The 19,902-nt window shown below is 48.7% G+C and overlaps 1 protein-coding gene across 1 annotated transcript in view; it reads left to right on the forward strand.

Annotated features, from left to right (window-relative positions):
• The window catches only part of Sh3rf3 (SH3 domain containing ring finger 3), a 258,560-nt gene that overhangs the window by 199,074 nt on the left and 39,584 nt on the right, over positions 1–19,902 (forward strand). The window contains exons 5-7 of the mRNA XM_038343904.1: positions 1,391–1,491; positions 13,157–13,327; positions 16,623–16,879. Coding sequence (XP_038199832.1) covers positions 1,391–1,491; positions 13,157–13,327; positions 16,623–16,879 — 529 coding nt within the window. The remainder of the gene's footprint in view (positions 1–1,390; positions 1,492–13,156; positions 13,328–16,622; positions 16,880–19,902) is intronic.

Here is a 19,902-nt window from a genome sequence, read left to right on the forward strand (position 1 = left end):
TCCCCACTGCCCTCCATGTCCCAATTTACTCGGGAGATCTTGTCTTTTTCTACTTCCCATGTAGATTAGATCCATGTATGTCTCTCTCAGGGTCCTCTTTGTTACCTAGGTTCTCTGGGGTTGTAGCCTGTAGGCTGATTCTCCTTTGCTTTATGTCTATCATCCACTTATGAGTGAGTACATATTATATTTGTCTTTCTGGGTCTGGGTTACCTCACTCGGGATGGCTTTTTCTAGTTCCGTCCATTTGCCTGCAAATTTCAAGGTGTCATTGTTTTTTTACTACTGAGTAATAAATACTCCATTGTGTAAATGTACCGCATTTTCTTTATCCACTCTTCGGTTGAGGGGCATCTAGGTTGTTTCCAGGTTCTGGCTTTTATGAGTAAAGCTGCTATGAACATAGTTGACCAAATGTCCTTGTGGTGTGAGTGAGCATGCTTTGGGTATATGCCCAAGAGTGGTATTGCTGGGTCTTGAGGTAGACTGATTTCTAATTTTCTGAGAAACTGCACGATGGCAATTTTGAGCAAATTTTGCAGTTGGAAAGAAGAGTTCCTGGGAAGAAGTTGTGTCTGCCAAAGCTGACCAATTAAAACTTCAGGATCGGTGGCCAGTTTGGAGTGTTGCAGGTCCAGAGCCTGATTACAGTTTCTTTTGGGCTCTTTTTATCTTAGCTAAAGAGCCTTCCCTTGCCCACCTCAGTGTCAGACCTAACATCGTGGTAAACAGATTAAAAAAAAAAAAAAACCTTGGAACACAACAACCTCAGCAAACCTCTGTTCTCCAGCAAAGGATCCAGTTTATTACCAGGACGCTCAGGGCCAACGGCTGAGCTTTTCCGCTGTGCAGTAACAACCCCTACTCAATGTCTCCACCCAAGAATCTGCAAAGTGTCTGGATTTATGACTTTCCTTTGTTCTGTTACTATCAGAACTTCATGAAAACTGCTTCCACGTGGAACACGGTACTCAGGGAGGCCTAAATCTATGTTCCCAGCTCATGGCCACCTAAATTTGCTTCCAGAATGCTTTGTCTGGATTCCGCTTTCCACACAGCGCACGCTAATGATTAATTCATGTTTTAAAGACAAAGCCAGACCGCTCTGTCCAACACTGTCTTCCCCCATGTTCCAGAGCCCCCATGCTCAGAAAGGGGCTCTTGAAAGATGCCCTGAGACAGGTGTCTTGGGCCACAACCTCCCTCCAGTGGGCCATAGCAATCTGATTAACAGCCAAGGAAGTGAAGCATGACAAGGGGGAAGGTAGACGCTTTGACACCATGGGAATACGTGTGGCTGCCGGTGTCCACTGACCCGCTTTTCTCCTTAGTGTACTTAGACGGTTACCCTCCCTTCTGCTCACTCACGTGTCCTCTTGTCTCTTTGCAGGACTCCTCTTCAGCTGGACCTGTCCCCACAGCCATCCCACGAGCTGCCGCGGTGGCTGGAGAACAGGGCATGTCTCCCAAAGTCCAGCTGCCCCTCAACGTGTGAGCTGCCCCTCATGTCTGTCGGCATTCTCTGCACACTGGCATTTACACGAGTGGTTTCTAGTGGGTTTTTCAGTTAGTTACTAGCTGTGCTGTGGAGTTACACACGTGTGATAATGCTGCTGCCCAAAACAAGAGGGTGAAAACAAAATCCAAAGTGGTCCCTAGGATGGTTAGGAGAATGGGGTGGAAATGAAACACTACTGGACGGGTCTCAGAGGTCACTGAGGAAAGAAAGGGTGTGTGGCGGAGGTCAGTAGGCATCTTTGGAAGTGTAGGCAAACAGCTTGATACTGCCTGCTCAGAAATACCACCCTGAGGAAGGCCAGCTGCTGCGTCCCCAACCCCAAATATAATCACATGAATCACTCCTAGGAAATGAGGTGTTTATCTTGTTGAGGAAATTTTCTCTGGTAAATTACAGCATTTAAGCGATACGTGGAATTCTAAAACTCCCATTTAAATAGCCTTCCCAAGAATTAGATAGCTTCTGTATTTGGCAATGAGCTTAGCCTCTTGAATGGATGTTTTAAGGTGGACTGGATAGATGTGGCAGTCGGACAGACAGAAAGTTACATCAGTCCAGGCAAGCCAGTGGGGCAGTCGGAATCTGTATGGTGCAGAATGTAATGCATTGTGGGAAAGCTTCTACAACCACCTTGACCATCCAATTGGACTCGGGCCTTGCTCATTCTGCCAAGTCCAGGTGTTAGACTCAGGCATGAATAAGAAAGTTCTGAACACCTTCATGCTTACTCAACTTAATAAAGAAATCTGAAATGTATTCACTTTTCTCCTGGCTTCCCAAGGAAACCAAATTAATAAACTATATCCCAGATTAGCCTTCAGGTTAAAATTCACATTTTCAGCAGGACTAGATATCAGGGACAGTTAGCCCTGCCATTTGTAAATTCAACTATCCTTTAATTCAACTACTCACGGATAGAAAATATTCAACAAGAAATTCCAGAAAGTTCCTCAAAGCCAAACTTGGGTTTTCTCCATGCCACCTGTATAAAGTATGTGCAGATTTTGTATTCAGTATCATGCCCACTGAGCGATGAATTAGAGGGTACAGAAGAATGGCATACGTTATAAGCAAGTGTCGGGCTGTTCTTTATATGGGACGTGAGCATCTATGGGGGATCTTGTGGATGCTGACTGGGTCTGACCATGGTCCTGGTCTGCTCCTTTGGTTTCATTACAAGCCAGAGGCCATGAAAAGCAAGTGAGAAGGCTAGAGTAAAGAGCTGGATACCGGGGGTACCACCCCCAGGGAAGAAGGCCCCCTGTCTACAGGAGATGGCTCTGGTGCCGTTCCCGAATGAGAGGCTGGGCACAAACTAGGTTCAGTTTTGTGTCCTCGGCTGAATGCCTATACTCGGCTCTCGTCAACTACCCACATTTCCTTGAAAGTCAGAACATCATGTTCCTGGGTATGGAAGACTCCAGTTCTTACATGTCAGGCGAGCTACCGGAAAAGATATCTGTCTTTAAGACCCAGGAGTTAGGAGTCATCCAGCTACATTCTTGGGGTCTCAGCTGTAGACACTAAACACAAAGGGGCCTTTTTCTCCATAGCCCCCTCTACCACAGAGACAAGGTCACTAGGACCTGTAACATGACCTTTGCCCCTCCCTACCTCACCCCAAGCTATGTTGCCACTATTTAGCTTGAGAGAGACATACTTATCAGATAATACCTGGCAGTAACAAAGACTAGGGTAGGGGTGAGTCAGCAGGTAGCACAGTGATGGTCGTAGGTAGGTGTGAGTCATCAGGTAACATGGTGATGATCTTGGGTAGGGGTGAGTCAGCAGGTAACATAGTGATGGTCTTGGGTAGGGATGAGTCAGCAGGTAGCACAGTGATCATCTTGGGTAGGGATGAGTCAGCAGGTAGCACAGTGATGGTCTTGGGTAGGGGTGAGTGAGCAGGTAACACAGTGATGGTCCTGGGGAGGGGTGAGTGAAGCAATTAATACAGTTATGGTCTTGGGTAGGGGTGAGTCATCAGGTAACATGGTGATGGTCTTGGGTAGAGGTGAGTCAGCAGGTAGCACAGTGATAGTCTTGGGTAGGGGTGAGTCAGCAGGTAACACAATGATGGCCTTGGGTAGGGGTGAGTGAGCAGGTAACACAGTGATGGCCTGAGTAGTAGACAAACGGAGACCTCCTAAGAGGCCAGAGAAAACTTAAGAGTATGCATCCGTGGCTGCCCACTGAGCATCCAAGAATGCTTAGAAATCCCACTCGTGTTGTAGCGATATACATGGTCCAGTTTGAAAACCTGATGGTTAAAATTCTAGCTTTATGTTACTGACTAGAAGGTGAATTTATCAAGCAGGTGTGTAGCCTGCCACCAGTCCATTCTCTCTGGAACACTTACTCCCTTGATTGACGGCGCTTCCTGTAACAGTAACTGTAAGTCATGTTCAGAATCCTCGATGTGAACATGAGATAAAATTTATATTTACAAAAACAACCGCAGCAGCAGTACACCAAGTGTGTTCAGGGTTTTATGGCCTTGGCAGTCCAGACAAGGGTCCAGATGAAGACAGTGTATGGATCAGTGATCAGTGATGGACTAGCTCCATCATACACTGTTGCCTTCACGCTTCCTAGGGAGATAGGAATACGCATCCATGCACTCTAGATAGGGCAACCAACAGACCAAAGGAACAACCTCACCCAGATCTGAATTAGTGAACCAATAGTTTATCGGGTTTATAGGAGCATGAGTGAGGGGTTTACTTATAGAAGAGAGGTGCAGATTGCCCCCAGAGAACTGCACCATCAAAAAGTTTTATTCCAGTAGGAACGATGACCTCCCAAAAGCTGCTTGAGTGGACCTTTCTTTCAGTTAACTTTCTACCTCCTGTATACGCTAGCTCAGTGGTTCTCAACCTGTGAGTCACAACCCCTTTGGGGGTCAAATGACCCTTTCACAGGTCACTATCAGATGTTCTATATTATCAGATATTTACATTAGAGCTCCTAACAGTAGCAAAGTTATGATTATAATGTAGCAACAAAATAATTTTATGGTTGGGGGTCACCACAACATGAGGAACTGTGTTAAAGGGTCACAGCATTAGGAAGGTTGAGAACCACTGTTCTAGCCCCTCCTCAGACCATATCCTCTGGTGCACAATTACATACAGCTAATGGGTACAGGAGGGAGGGAGTGGCTGGACCTTAGGTAAGGGTCTAATGACCTTCTCACCCCTCCTTCTTTAAGGGGCTGTGGTTTACTTAAGGTTTCTATTGTTGTAGAGAGATACCATGACCACAGCAACTCTTACAAAGGAAACAATTCATTGGTGTGGCTCACTTACAGTCTCAGGTTCAGGCCATTGTCATTATGGTGGGGAGCATGGCGGCATTCAGGTGGACATGATGCTGGCTACATCTTGGTCAGAAGGCAACAGGAAGTCAAAGCTTAAGCAAAAGAGACCTCAAAGCCCGCCCCTACACTGACACATTTCCTTCAACCAGTCCACACCTCCCAACAGTGCCACTCTGTATGAGTTTATGGGAGCCAATTCCATTCAAACTACCACAGGCTGTCAACAGGCTCAGTTTTACAAAGCTTTCCTGCAGGGGCCAGCTGCTATGATTGATGGTAGTGACCACGTTATGCCTGGAGGGCATAACACACACTCTCATCCATAACACAACAGACTTTCATCCATAGTCCCTGTGTGTCTTAAAAATCCTGCTGGTGACAGAGCCAGGCCAGTGATTGATGGCAGGTCTCTGCCTTTATAGAAAAGTTCCACATCGGGTTCCTCAGGATCTGGCACACAAGAAGGCTCTCAGTTCGCAGGCACACTGCGTGACAGTGTGCTCCTCTGAAACAGTGACTCACCCCATGCTTTTCTGCTCCTTTTCTGCTGTTCCGTAATTCTGATACTTGTGCTCAAGTGTCATTCATTTGGCCAATCCGCTAGCCATGATGCCAGAGGCCCATGAATGTTCGGGTCCTGGAGGCCATGCCCCAGGTCAGAGCCAAGCCTTCTGAGGGGTCCGAAAAGTGATGGGACCACATTTGAACAGGGTACCCCCAAATGCAAGAGAAGTAGATTCTGGCCTCAGTTTCTCCATGGACATCTTTGAGTCAGATTGTAAAGGAGGCCAAGAGAGCACACAGGGACCAGTGAGTGACTAAGCAGCACTGACTGGGAAGAGAATGGGAGAAAGACACAGAGCCACTGAGGCATCTCATCCAGCAGCCCAGCGGGAGGCAGCTCATCTGAGCAGTGCTGCAGGCCGTGGACTGGAGAGGACAGCACAGCAGAGGCCTCAGATTTGTAAACCCATCTGTGATGTGATTCACCTGGGTGAGGGGTATCTGCCTCCTCCAGAACCAGCTTGCCAGGCCATGCGGACGGACGACAGTCCTAACTCCTAGGAGAGCACCACCTACAAACAAAAGCACTTAGCACAATCACCACTTATCAGGAGAGCCACATACTTCCTGCTGCAGGTGGCCCCCCGGATGTCATCTGGGAGACGTCAAGGAATCAAAAAAAGAATGGGGAGAAGAGAGCTCATCACTTAGGCCAGGAAAAGGAAGCTGGGGGATGGGAGACAGAGGCTGATAGTTTTGGATAGATACTGGGTGTCTGAATCAAGTGGTTGGCACCGGTCACATGACGTGTTTTGCATGACAGTGAGTCACTTGTAAGCTAACACTCCCCATGACCCTAGCACCCTCCATTCTGATGACCAAGGGCTACTAACCCATCCTAAAGAACAATGTGAGCCCGATGTCCTGGGATACTGAGAAAGACTGATGAAGCCATGCCCAGCTCAGGAAAATGAGTCATTTATGACAGACTCATCCAACAGCCAGCTCTGTCCCACAGCGGGGTGCCATTATAACCTACTAATATCCATTCGGTAAGGCTGGGTCAGTCTAGAGCAGTGGTTCTCAGCCTGTGGGTTGCAATCCTTTTGGGGCTCAATGGTACTTTTTACAGAGGTTACCTAAGAATATTGGAAAACACAGATGTTTACATTATGATTCATAACAGTAGCGAAATTACAGTTAGAAGTAGCAACAACAATAACTATGGTTGGCGGTATTAAAGCGAACTGTATTAAAGGGTCGCAGCATTAGGAAGGTTGCGAACCACTACTCTAGGGCAGTGTGAGTCCTCGGGTATTGTTCCCCAGAAGCATCTTAGAGGCCAGTCTCCAGGTCAGCTTTGGCGATAGTACCACACTGGCGCCTTGCCTGTGGCTTTAGTTTCCTAACCAGGCTAAGGTCTGCCCACAGTTAAGGGCACGGCAGCTGGTACAGGAGGCCAGTCACCCCTTCACCTCTCAGTGCCAGAGCCTGCTCAGTCCTTCCAGAAGACATAGTTAGCTTTCCTGTGCAGACTCTTTCACTTAGCGTCCTTGCTGCCACAGTTTGTGTAGAGAGAGCCTGCACAGGTTTTGTTCACCATCTATAGCTCCTAGTCCACCTGACACCCATCCTTTGAGCCCAATAGTTAATCGATGGGTGCACATCTTCACAACCTGTACCTGGGTGGCTCTAACAAGACAAAGCAGAAGCGGGACCTCTCGAAGATGCAGTGGGGACAGACTTTTCACTCAGTGATGGAGAAATGTGAGCCAGCCACCATCTGGAGGAGAAAGAATAGGTAATGAGCAGAAGCACTGGAAGGGTCTGATTCATTCCATGATTAGAGCGGAAGAGAGATCTGCAGACAGCAGCAAAGAGCTCACTGAAGAGACACGGAATGGGTGAGCAGCGCATGTGCCAACCATTGCACATGCACACACAGGGCCACACCTAGTCCTCACGGCTGCCAGTTTGTCCAGTCTGAGCTCTGCCTCGGGACTCCAGGCATGGCAGTTAGCGCTGACGTTCAGCCTCTAACGATTGGCCAGCTTCAGTCAGGAGCGACTTGTCCTTGACTAACTGCTCCTAAGAGGCACCGCTTGTAACTGGCATGAAAGCCACACGTAGGCTATAGGGTAATAGTGTAACGGCCCCTCCTGTAGTTGCGTTTTTCAGTGTGGGCCTTTGTGCATTTGGAGAGGTGATTACCTGCACATGGTGGTAGCCAGCTGATCTGGAGGTGGCAGGAGACCATCTTCAGCACTTGCTGAAGGCCCGTGTCACGCTTCTAAAGCCTTCTGAGTGAGTGTAAAATGACAGCCGGGAGGCTAAGGACCACGCCATCCACAAGTACACCTGTGTATTCCCAGTTCCATGCCAGACTCTGGGCACATTGCATTACAAGAGACATCCACCCACACAGACCAGGCGGGGCAGCTAGATAATGTAGGGGTGAAGGAGCAGTAAAAGGTGACATTGCTATAGCTGTCACTAGGAATCTGAAGTTAGCAGTACAGGGAGTGGGCTTCTTAGACTCTGATTGCTAGAACGGGTCTCTGTATACATGTCACTTGTGTGTATGGGTTCCACGCTTTCCAACTGATTGGTAAAGGAGACCAGAAGCTTGGTGACATGCTACCCAGTCATTGTCCCACTCCGCACAAGTGCATGCCAGATACACACACCCCGAACACAAGGAAGCCCCCGGCATCTGCCTTGGTCACCCCTCCGAGGCACCCAGAGAGGGAAGGGAAGAGACTATTTCTGACAATGAATTATTTTATGGTGAAGTTTTGCACTCAGCACTGATCACCTATAGGTTAAACGTGGAAGACTGAGACTCTTGGTGGGGTCTCATGAAGCAAAGCAAATTTCAGAGAAGGATGGCAAGGCCAAGGGCTGGAGAGGCAACTCAGAGGCTAAGCAGGAACTGCCCTTGTTCCAAGCACCCACGATGAGCGGCTCATAACTGCCAGTAACTCCGACACCCAGGACTCTAGAGACCTCTAGTGTCTGCCAGCATAGTACATGTACACACACACACACACACACACACACACACACACACACACACACGCAATTTAAAGGTAAATCTTTTAAAGATTAAAAGGCAAATCTTGTCAGTGCCCTGCTGCAATCCAAATGGCACTCCCCCATGTGGCGAGCCTTGTAGGCCTGCACTCAGAGCTGACTGACGGTATCCCCGACTCCAGAGCTAGACTACCCTGTGCCATGCTCACCCAGGCTTGAGGCTCTCATGGTGTCCGGCCCCACCCTTGGGCCATGTTAAGGTCTAAATCACAGGCCTGTCCTTGACTCCGAACATACAAAATCAGTGATAGAGTCTCGGACTTTTCCGGCCTTTGCTTCCCCAGCTGTGAAACCTCGGGGCCCATGTGGAGCCCAGTACACAGTAGACACTTCTTCCCCTCTTCCCTTGCCCTGTCTCACCAGTGCCCCTGATGAAGTCATATTTCTACAGGGCTGACACCTGATCAATAAGGTCCCAAAGAAAGTCAAAGCTGGTGGCTGTGCTGTGAGAAGTGAAGCAGGCAGGGCTTCGGGTCGGGAAAGGATGCAATCTCCTGCTGGGCGTCAGTCAGCACCTCAGCGCTGTCCGTACCACTGAGCGTGTGATGCGATGCATGCGGTTCCTTGGGCATCCCACTCCTAAGAAGCTATTCGCCCCTGTGTGCAGAGGCTTAACGCAGCATGAAATACAAATCTATATTTCTGAAAACCTAAATCATGCATCTCTTGGCAGCTTCTGTACTGAAGAAAGTGAAGGGGTAGGCATTAGGCTGGGTCTCTGTTGCATGGTGGTGCCTGCCGGCTCAGTGCCAGGACAGCCAATGTGCAGCCATGTTCATCCTTTAGTTCCCCACTTCCCTGCCTTATTATCTCATTAGGAGCCACACCTGTGTGTTAGGGAAACGTGGGATGTGGAAAGAGAAAGAGGCCTTTTCTGGTTTTAAAAGTCTTGAGATGACTTGAAGCTACTGAGAAATAATCCTCATTTTCAGTGTTTTAGAAGAAGGAGGGAGAGAGAGAGAGAGAGAGAGAGAGAGAGAGAGAGAGAGAGAGAGAGAGAGAGAGAGAGAGAGAGAGAGAGAGAGAGGAGAGAGAGAGAGAGAACCACTCCCTTCATGTGCTGGGAAATAATTGCAAAGATAGTGTCCCATTAAATCACATAAGGGACCCTAAAATACAGAGTAAAAGATAATCTCAAAAAGGAAATGGCCTTCCACTATTTGACAGCTGTTCCTCTGTGGCCCTTCAGAGGTTGGTGGCCCATTTATCCTGGCCACTCACACTTTGTAATGCAGTGACTTCCCAGATGTGATAAGAAATGTTGTCTTCCGGGCGGTGGTGGCACACGCCTTTAATCCCAGCACTCGGGAGGCAGAGGCAGGCAGATCTCTGAGTTCGAGGCCAGCCTGGTCTACAAGAGCTAGTTCTAGGACAGGCTGTAGAAACTACAGGGAAACCCTGTCTCAAAAAAAAAACAAACAAACAAAAAAAAAAGAAATGTTGCCTGCATCCCACTCACCACACTCAGATCAAAAGAGTGCTGGACTCCTGTCCCCTTGAATGGCCCCTTACTTATCAGGTGAATGGCCAGAGATAGCTCTATCCTGCTGCAGAAAGCACACTGCGGTCTGATGATGTAAAATTCCCCTCTGCATGCTGTGAATATTGTTGGTTAATAAAGGAACTGATTTGAGCCTATAGCAGAGCTATAGGAGAACAGAGCTAGGTGGGGAAAACTAAACTTAATGCTGGGGAAAAGGAGGCAGAGTCAGAGAGAATCCATGGAGCCCACCTGACACAGATGCCGGAACTTTAGCCGGTAAGCCACAGCCACGTGGCGACACACAGATTAATAGAAATGGGTTAAATTAATATGCAAACCAGGACTCCTGTTTTGCTTTAACAAGTATTTGTTGAGAATGCACCAAATGCCAGGTAGGGAGGAGAAGCAACTGAACCATGGGTTTAAACTCTTTGTCCTGTTGGAACACGGGGTGTGCTGGGTAGGGGATGAATGTTGTAGGTAGACGGTGGGAAAAGCGTCCTGAGGCAGGAGCCTGTGTGGTATTTTCTCTGGACTCCAGGAGCACTGTCCCCCCTGAGCAAGGTTTGCTGTGAGGACAGGACCCCGAACTTGCACTCAGCCCCTCATGAGCTGAGCATGACCTAATGTCAGCCACAGCAGCTGCATCCTGCTAGGGGAGTTCTCCTGCCAAGAGAATGCAGCTGCTTCGATTCCCGCAGACCACATAGGAATTCCGTGAGGAGGGTGGGAGAGAAGCGAGGGGAGGAAGAAAATTGAAACCCCGAGACCTTCATTCAAGCAGTTGCCCCAGTCTGAGAGTCTCCGAGGAGGGAATGAGCCACACAGGAAAGCATTTCCTGATGCTTGAGAAAACCTGCTCAGAGACCTGGCAGCAGTGCCTGGGGGTTTGAGATGCTTTCTCAGACATGTTCGTGTCCAGTGACCTGAGGCCACACGTGCACACACAGCACGGGGCCCCAGGACTCCATGCTTTATGCAGGGGTATTCCGAAGACAGCAGCAGTCAGATATTTGGCCCGGGTGTAGCCCTGGGCTAACCCACAAACACAGTTCTCTGGCAAAGAACAGGTTATGGGGCCACAATTCACTCCTGTACCCACCAAGCTACACAGCACCAGAGATGAACAGAAATGGGGCATCGAGTCTTTCTTAATAGGGAAGCAAAGCCTGGGCCCTGCCCCACTACAGGCAGTAGGTGAGCCCCTCCGTTACCACCCAGGGCATATGTTAACCTGGTGGGTTTAGCTGTCTAGAGACCCACACTACTCCAGGGAGCCATCAGTCACCCTTCTTAGCATTCTGCTGTGGCCCACGTCACAGACTGATCTGATGTCATAAAGGCACTGAAGGGGACAGCTTAGTCAGGATTGGCACTTCACATCTACATCATGGGCTGTCTTACGACGCAGTCCTCCCACATAGCCACCTCTGGTCCTGTTCTGTCTTTCAGCACCTGTTGCTAGGAAACGACCCTCTCCCCTATGGTGCACATACAGGTGCATCTGGGACGTGACGAGTGCCTTCGTTAGGTTTACTAGCATGGTGATAAAACATCGTTGATTTCATTCACAGTTCATCATCAAAAGGAGTAAGGGCTGGAGCCTCGAGGCAGGAGCTGATGCAAAGTCCGCGGAGGAGTGATGCTTACTGGCTTGCTCCCCAGGGCTTGCTCAGCCTGCTTTCCTATAGAACCCAGGACCAGGAGCCCAGTGGTGGTACCACCCACAATGGGATGTCTCCCCTCATCAATCACTAATTAAGAAAATGCCCCCAGACAGATCTTACATAGAGGCATTTTTTTTTTCAGTTGAGGTTCCCTCCTTTCAGATAACTCTAGTTTGTGTGAAGTCGACATAAAACAAGCCAGCACGGTGTCCAAACACAGTCTTCATGTGTCTGACTTGTTAGTGACACTTTCCCTCTGGCCGTTCCCATGGATCACACCCTGATTTTCTTATCTGTCACAGGCATGGGTGGACACGGGAATCTACATGTCCCTGGGGAGGAGGGTCGTCTCCTGATGGCTGCTTGCCTTCAGAAGCCCAGGGTGTTCCCAAACATTGGTGTTCCTGGCTTTCATCCTAGGGGCAGAAGTGTATTAACAGAGGCCACTGAGCCCCACTGAGTAGAAGAACTAGAAGGCCTACAGAAGGTGGGGAGACCTTTGGCCTCCGTGGGACTCTTTATTCTAGGCTCCGCCTCAGGGCCTCCTCCGTCCTGACATGAATTATAGTGAACTGCTGTGTTTCTACTTCCCCTTCCTCTAAAGGTCCTTTGCAGAGTCAGGAAGATGCCATTGGGATCTAGCAGCCCCAGATACCGTACTATAGGACCTTCTAGGAACCTGCAGTCCCAGGACAGATCGATCATGCCCCCGAGCCCGCAGCTTGGGGCACAGTTCTTGAGATGGCTAGTCTGTCCTCTGCTATGGAACTGAGGCGCCCATCCGCTTTCGTGGCTGGATCCGGCAAGCAAGGATCTGATGCAGGTTCCTCTAACGGTCAAGTCCAGCTGTTCCCTAGACTCCAGAAGGAGGGGAGCCTTTCTGCCAGGTTATTCTGTGCTCACTAAGTGCTGCATGGAAGAGATGCACACATCCTCAGTGTGGCACACAAAGGGCTGATGCCTCTTCAGTCTTATCTGCAAATGAGGCTTGTAAGTAAAGGAGACGTGAAATAATTACTAGCAGTGCAAATGTTTCTAGAAAGCGTGGAGAAGCCGCCCTTTCTGAAAGAGAGCCTAGAGAGTTCTTGTCCAGCTCAGGCCGACTAGAGAAACCTGGCAGGAAAACCAGGCCTAGCTAGTTTACTCAACTATCCCTAAGGTTCATCTTGCTCGGAGACCACACTGCAGAAAGCATAGAGAAAAGGGGAAAACGTGGTGAGCTACAGAGACCAGGCCCAGGATACAGGAATCCTGGAAACTGAGCATCACCCTGCCTCTTTGAGCTTCTTCCCCTCTGTGACACAAAGTAAAAAGCCCCTCACTTCACCCACATACCGCCCGGCTATTCAGTGGGTCAGGGTAGTGCTGTGCTCCCGCAGGTACACACCTGCTCTCCTCCTCCACCTCGGGGGCTGTGATAGGATCGAGTGAGGTAAAGGGTAGGTGACCTCTGAATTCTAGTGCCCTGCAGAGATCAGCTACTCTTTAGATGGGGTTCATCGTCCTGTGCCTCCTCTGTCATCTAGCATGCCCCTCAGACATGTCCACTGACCCTTGTCCTTTGTCCACAGGTACCTGGCTCTCTATGCATACAAACCCCAGAAGAATGACGAGCTGGAGTTACGTAAGGGGGAGATGTATCGCGTGCTTGAGAAGTGCCAGGACGGCTGGTTCAAGGGGGCTTCCCTGAAAACCGGGGTCTCCGGGGTGTTCCCCGGGAACTACGTGACACCCGTCTCCAGGTGAGAGCCTGGCAACCTGATCAAGAAGAGAGAGAATAAGGCCTGTATTGCCCTAATGCTGTGGAAACCCTGGAGGCCATACTGTAGGCTGGTCCCTGTTACACCCAGTCCATGGGCAGTGGAGACATTTGAGTTCCTTTGGGGAGGAACTGTCAAGCTTGGTTTGCTAGGCTTTTTCAGTGAACACTGGCTACCCAGGGGATAAGTCTGGGAGCAGGAGCTGGAGTAAGCAACAGCAGCCGAGTTGGGGTGGGGATGGGAACGTCATCAGAGACCAAGATCTTCAAGGTACATGCTTGTAAACCAGGCCAGTGTGTGTGCATCCTTATGCAATGCACACGGGATGTTATCAAGAATGCATGCTCATATATGTGTGTGTATGCAATGAGTACGGGTCATGTCTGTGCTTACAGTAGAGTTATGCTATATGTATAAGCATGAAAGCGTGTGCCCTACATTGGTGTGTTTACCCACATGTGCACATTTGCATGTATGTAGAGTTTGATATGTATATAGTATGCACATGTGAGCATCTAATGTGTCTCTGCATGTATGTGCATGATATAGATATAATACACAAGTGTGTATATGCAGTATAGGCATAGCATATATGATTGCATTTGTACCATGTGAGCATAACATATGTACACATTATGATATATGTACATCACATATACATTTGTAGTATGAGCACAGCGTGCATCTATATATGTAAAACACACACAATCAAATAAAAGAAGTGATAAATGTCTTAAAGTAACAATTGTTAATGATCGATAGCATTATGGGTATTTATTAAATCCCTTCCTTGCGCTATCATAAGTAACAATTGTTAATGATTGATAGCATTATGGGTATTTTTTAAGTCCCTTCCTTGTGCTACCTGGCATTTTTACAAATCACAATTACATTACTTTTGAAATAAGGAAAGCAATTGTTAAAATTCACTGAAGAGGAGTCCCAGAGTTGTCAGAAGTTTCTGTTGTTATGAGGTTCACTGATTGGCTGTTTGAGTGTTACTCACAGCAGCCCCTTTAAACAGCCTGTGTCAACAACAGCAGACATAAAAGTAAACTGTTTTAAGTATCTTTGGAAGATGCTGGAAAAAAATGCCATTCTGACGCCTGCCTATCCAAGTGGCCTCAGAATGTGTCATGAGCCACCTTTTTGGGCTGCCTAGCCATGACAGGTTTGTACAAAATGTTAGACAGGAAGAACAGAGATAAGGAAGAATCACAGAGACACAGGAGGGCCACTCAGCAAATCCTGAATGCTGAATTTCTGAGTTCTGAGTCCTGAGTTTGCCCATGCTTAATTTTCCATACACTTTTATACCCCAATAGAAAAAGGGGGAAAGAAGGCAAAAGACCACATTAACATGATACAAAGGATAACCAGAACAATTACTTGTTTCAATACTTGATACATCAAGCCATTAATTTCTGAGTAAAGCTATTTGATGTCTGGGGCAGTGAACCCACCCTAGACCAAGTATCCTGTGGGCAGTTGCTCCCTAAGTCAAGCCTCCCATTTCAAAAGAAGGAACAGAAGTTATGCTTGAATTCTCTGACCTTTGGTTAGGGTGGAACGGATCTACCTCCATGGGCCATCTTAAGGTTCAAGACATCAAATAACCACACCCTAGGTCAGAATATCTTGTTTATAGCCACACCTGCTGTCAACAACTATGAAAGCATAAAAATAAGCTCAAATTCTCTGACCTTCAGACATGGTGGAATAGGCTCACATTTTTTGGATCTCCACGAGAAAGTACCTAGGAGGACACATATATTGTTGGTGTTGTATTTTAGGCTTTTTAACCGGGCCCACCACTCACCACAATGTAGAAAGGCTGGCGCCTTTGGTCTTATGTAGAGAAGCAGAAGGCTGTCCTTCCCTGCTCTGCCCCAAGACTGACACCATCTCTTATCCTTACCGCACATTAGAAAACTGCCAAAACCACCCAGCAGAAACCTCAGGACAAGACAGAGGGACAGCCTCTGTGTGCAGAACCAAAGTCGCTAAAGTAGTCTGAACCTGGCAGGTACACACTAGAGCTGCTTTATAGCTGTCGCCTACAAAGGACATCGCAGGTGGCTCTTTCTTGTTGTTTGTTCGGGGCGTATTTATTTATTTGCTTGCTTGCTTGTTTTACAAAAGAAAGGAAAATCTGGCCTTGTGTGCTAGGGTACTTGTAAGAACAAGCGTGAGCATGCAGTAAGGAAATATGCCCAGGCTGGAACACACCTGGCCAGACTGCTGCTACCCATAGGAGAATCGCTGCGGTCCTTTGCCTTCAGCCTTGTTAACATGGCTTTGCAAGTACAAGGCCCATACTTTGAAGCTCATCGGTTTGGTTTGTAAAGATCAAGCATGGGGTTACAACAGTGGTTAAAATGGATGATGTAGACTGACAGGGCCACTCATTCACGAGAGGCCAGTTTCAGAATACCTCTAAGGATGGGGAAGGAGCCCAGTGACGGTAACCCCTTAGCGGTGGCCCCCTTTCCGGAAGGCCCTGCTTCTTTCCCTTCGCTGCTACACAGACCCTCCTCTGAGCCCTGCAGGGCTCTTCCCTTTGGAAGTCCCCACCCAGGGCACCGGGAGCTGAGAGTACACCTAGCCCAGGAAACGTCAGTGCTGGGCAGAACCACTCTTCTCTGGAGCATCATGCCTGCACTCTGCTCCCACCATGCCTTCTTCCTGGCACATTTTAATTCCCCTTAACCACAACCCACAGCAGCCCATGAGCCCCAACACCATCCCCAGAGCCAAGGCAAATGCCTGTGTAGAGAGAGTTAAAAACCGTTTCCAAAGCGGCTGCACTCATCTCATGGTGAGTGCATTCATCTGGGAGTTTGGGTAAGAGTATGTATCTGTCTCAGGTATAAGCTGCAAGTTCCCTGATGTTTTCAGGGGGGAATGGTGTTGCTCCTATGCCCATGTTCAGTGGCTGGCAGAAATAAGATGGAGGCGTGTCTAGGAGAAGCCACCATCATGTCCCATCCTGCTCCAAAAGTATTGGGGCTTGTGAGATATGAGAGAGTCCACCATCTTTCACGTAGCTCTTGGTTAGGAAAAACCAAGCACAGCCAAGGCTACCCAGCTGCTCAGCTCAACCTCTGGGCATCCTTTAACTAAAGCATTGGCTTGATATTGTCTTAGGACTTCTGCGGACCACGTGACCTTGCCCTACCTCTCCGAGCCTATATAGGTCAGAAATGGTTTTGCCGTGGCACATGACCTAAATTTACCTGAACCCACTCACCTTTCTTGGTTCTGCTTATTTCCCTAGGATACCTGGAGGAGGGACTGGGTCATCCTGGAATAATGTGCTCGGAGGGTCCCCATTGGCCAAAGGGATGGCAACCATTATGCACCCTGGAGGTGGCAGTCTGAGCAGCCCAGCCACTGCCACCAGGCCTGCTCTGCCTCTCACCACCCTGCAGGACCATATGCAGCACCCAGCCACCTCCCTCCCAACGGGTAGCTGCCTTCGGCACACTGCTCAACCAACAGCCAGCCAAGCCGGGGGGACCACCATCCCAACAGGTATGAACACAAACTCTCAGGGATTCTCCCTGACAGGAATCAAGTAGGGAGGGAGGCTGGGATGCAGAGCATGAGATCTGCTTTTCAGAGGTCTCTCACAAGCCAGCATGTGGGGAGTCGGGGTTGCTTCCCGTAACATGGAATCTCTGATCTCCAGTACGTGTGCCCACCTTCTGAAGCCAGCTCTGGCAGTTGAAGAGGCACAGAGGATTTACAGATACTTGTGCATTGTCTTGTGGCATGCAAGAAGATGCCATGGGTCAACAAGATTGGCAAAGTATCTCCTGATCCCTTTGCTGATGGTGTAACTAGAAGCTGCCTATGGTTGTCTTCACTATTGGGCATGTTAAGGAAGGCAGTATCTTCCAGGAGAGGCTGGATGAGGAGTGCTGGCCAGAGAAGCCCTTTCCTAAAGCCTTTTGAGATTGGCATCATCAACCTACAGGCCGATGAAACAGAAGGGCCAGCTGTTCTGCTCTGGGGTGGTATGAGATGAAAAGAAACTCTGGGTAGATCGTAAAGAGAGAAAGAAAAGAAACGACACCGCTTGGAGCTTAGTACGGAGCTTGTAACAATGGCTGGAATAGCAACATGCTCTCAGGAGGCCACATCATCATGGCCCTGCAGAACCAGTGACATTGCCATTCCCCAGTGACAATAACCGAAAGCAAGAGAGTGTAACCCAATGTTTTTCTACCCTTCTTTCCCCATCATCCAAGAAACCATCTCTTTTCCTCTAAATATAGATGAGGGGAAAACATGAGTTCTTTGAAGCTTAGATACAGCATTTTTAGATAATCTTTATAGACCAAGGTCCACTAGATGGGCTTCAGAAAGCAGCTTCCTATGGGAGACCATGCCACTCTATGCTTATATTTTCTCCAGTCTCTATTGATGGGACTGTGTGGCAAAACCCATGGTCCATTCACCCGCTCACAGGACCTGAGACTCAAAGATATTCTGTCTTTACACTCGTAAGTGGAGGCTTACGTGAGACAAGAAGGGTTGACGAATCCTTGCAGTCTGAACTTGACGTGAGTCATTCTGAGAGCATTGCAGTCATCGTGCTTCCTCACTGGACAGGATGCCATCATTACTCTTGGGTTCTCATCCACTAACTGACAGATTCACAAACTGCCCCTGGGGAATCGACGCCATATTGGCGGGAGGCTGCGGGTTCTGGAGACAAGGCATGCTCACTGTCTAGGATGACTATGTCTGGATACTATTAAGACATACTCAACAGCTCTTAGCTGTTCTGTAGAGGATAAGAATGCCTAACACTTGTGGGAAGAAAAGGAAACAGGAATCATTACTAAAGGTTCAAAGAAGTGTGGACTTGAAGGCTGTGTAGGTACTCTGAGGGACTTTAAACCAGGGTATAACATTTTACCAAAGGCCACCATGACACACAGAAGAGACCTGGTGTGCAGCCTGGGCCTAAAACAGGAGCCAACCAGAGAGGGTAAGCAGCTTCAAGGGGTCTGATCCCACCACACGGGCAGAGGGTAATAAGCAACCCCTGGGGCACAGTAGTTCTGTCTGCAATAGGAACTCCAGGGATGGACTCGGGGATCTGGAGGAACCAAATCCAGAGTTCTGATTCTGATACTGGTTACCTTGGCCATGTGACAGTACCATGCCCAGCTCAGAAGAAGTGGCTTATGGGAAGCCAGGTTCAGACATGTGGCCGTGAGATGCAGTGGCCATGGCAAACCCTGAGTGTTCTGGCTGCCTTGGAGCAACATTCCAATGTGAGAGTGACATCCTATACTAAGGATCTCTCTGCCTCTCTTACCCACTCCCCTCATCTCTCCCTATCTCTTTCTCTGTGTCCCAGACATACGCCACACATGGTAGATGCAGCTTCACAGGCCCAGGCTACTGTCCGTAGGGAAGACGCACTTGACCCTCTGAGGCTACGTGTTCTTTTATTCCCAGATCCAGGTCTGGGAACACACGGTCCTGTACCTGCTTTTCCCTGGGAAAAGAAACGAGGAGCCATGTAGACCCCCGTTGGGAGTGAAAGGAATGCTTGAAACATCCAGCTTTTAAGGGATGACAGAACTCTGGTGCCCCATCAGCAGTGCCTAGTGTCCCTTGTGGGTGCAGGGTGGGCTCTGGTGCCCCATGTCTAACACCATCCGTGAGCATAGGGTGGACTTGGATACCTGCTATCCAACTTCATCAGTGAGTCCAGTGTAAATTTTATGATGGTGTCTGTCTTTGGCTTTCTATTGCTGTGAAGAGACACCATGACCATGGCAGCTCTTATAAAAAACATTTAATTGGGGTGGCTTACATTTTCAGAGAGTTAGTCCATTGTCATCATGGTGGGGCATGGTGGCATGCAGGCAGACATGGTACTGGAGCTAAGAGTCCTACATCTTGATTGGCCGGCAACAGGAAGTGAACTGAGACACTAGACATGACTTGAGCATATATGAGACCTCAAAGCCCACCCCCACAGTGACATACTTCCTCTACCAAGGCCATAACTACTCCCACAAAGCCACACCTCCTCCTAATAGTACCACTCCCTTTGGGGACCATTTTCTTTCAACCAGTTATCAACCACAGTGTCCATGTCTAAAAGAGGCAGAACTGGCACCAAGCAAGGTTTTCTAGGCACAACCCTGTTGGAAAGTCCCTCAGCCCACCTCCAGTGACCCACAGAAACCTCTAGCTATTCACAAGTTCTTCATAAATATCTGTGCTTGCTTATATTAGCCAAAATTCCAGCCTGTGCTTAGCCTGTGGCGACCTGAAGGCACAGCTGTGTACACCACAAGCGCTGTTCAGTCGTCTCACCTTCTCCCAGACACACCCCATCCCCTCCTCTAACCCTCGACTCAGCCACACTTACACTAATGTGAACGACACTAGGCTGCTGTCCCGTGGAACCCTCGAGTTAGAGATACAGCTGTTGGGTCTGGCTAATTATTTTCAGCTGAGTTTCCAGACTGATCAGCAGCCTTCCAAGATGCTGAACTTGAAAATGCTGAACTAGAGGGTGCTACCCA

Source organism: Arvicola amphibius, chromosome 9 (assembly GCF_903992535.2).
Source record: "Arvicola amphibius chromosome 9, mArvAmp1.2, whole genome shotgun sequence".
Lineage (NCBI taxonomy): Eukaryota > Metazoa > Chordata > Mammalia > Rodentia > Cricetidae > Arvicola > Arvicola amphibius.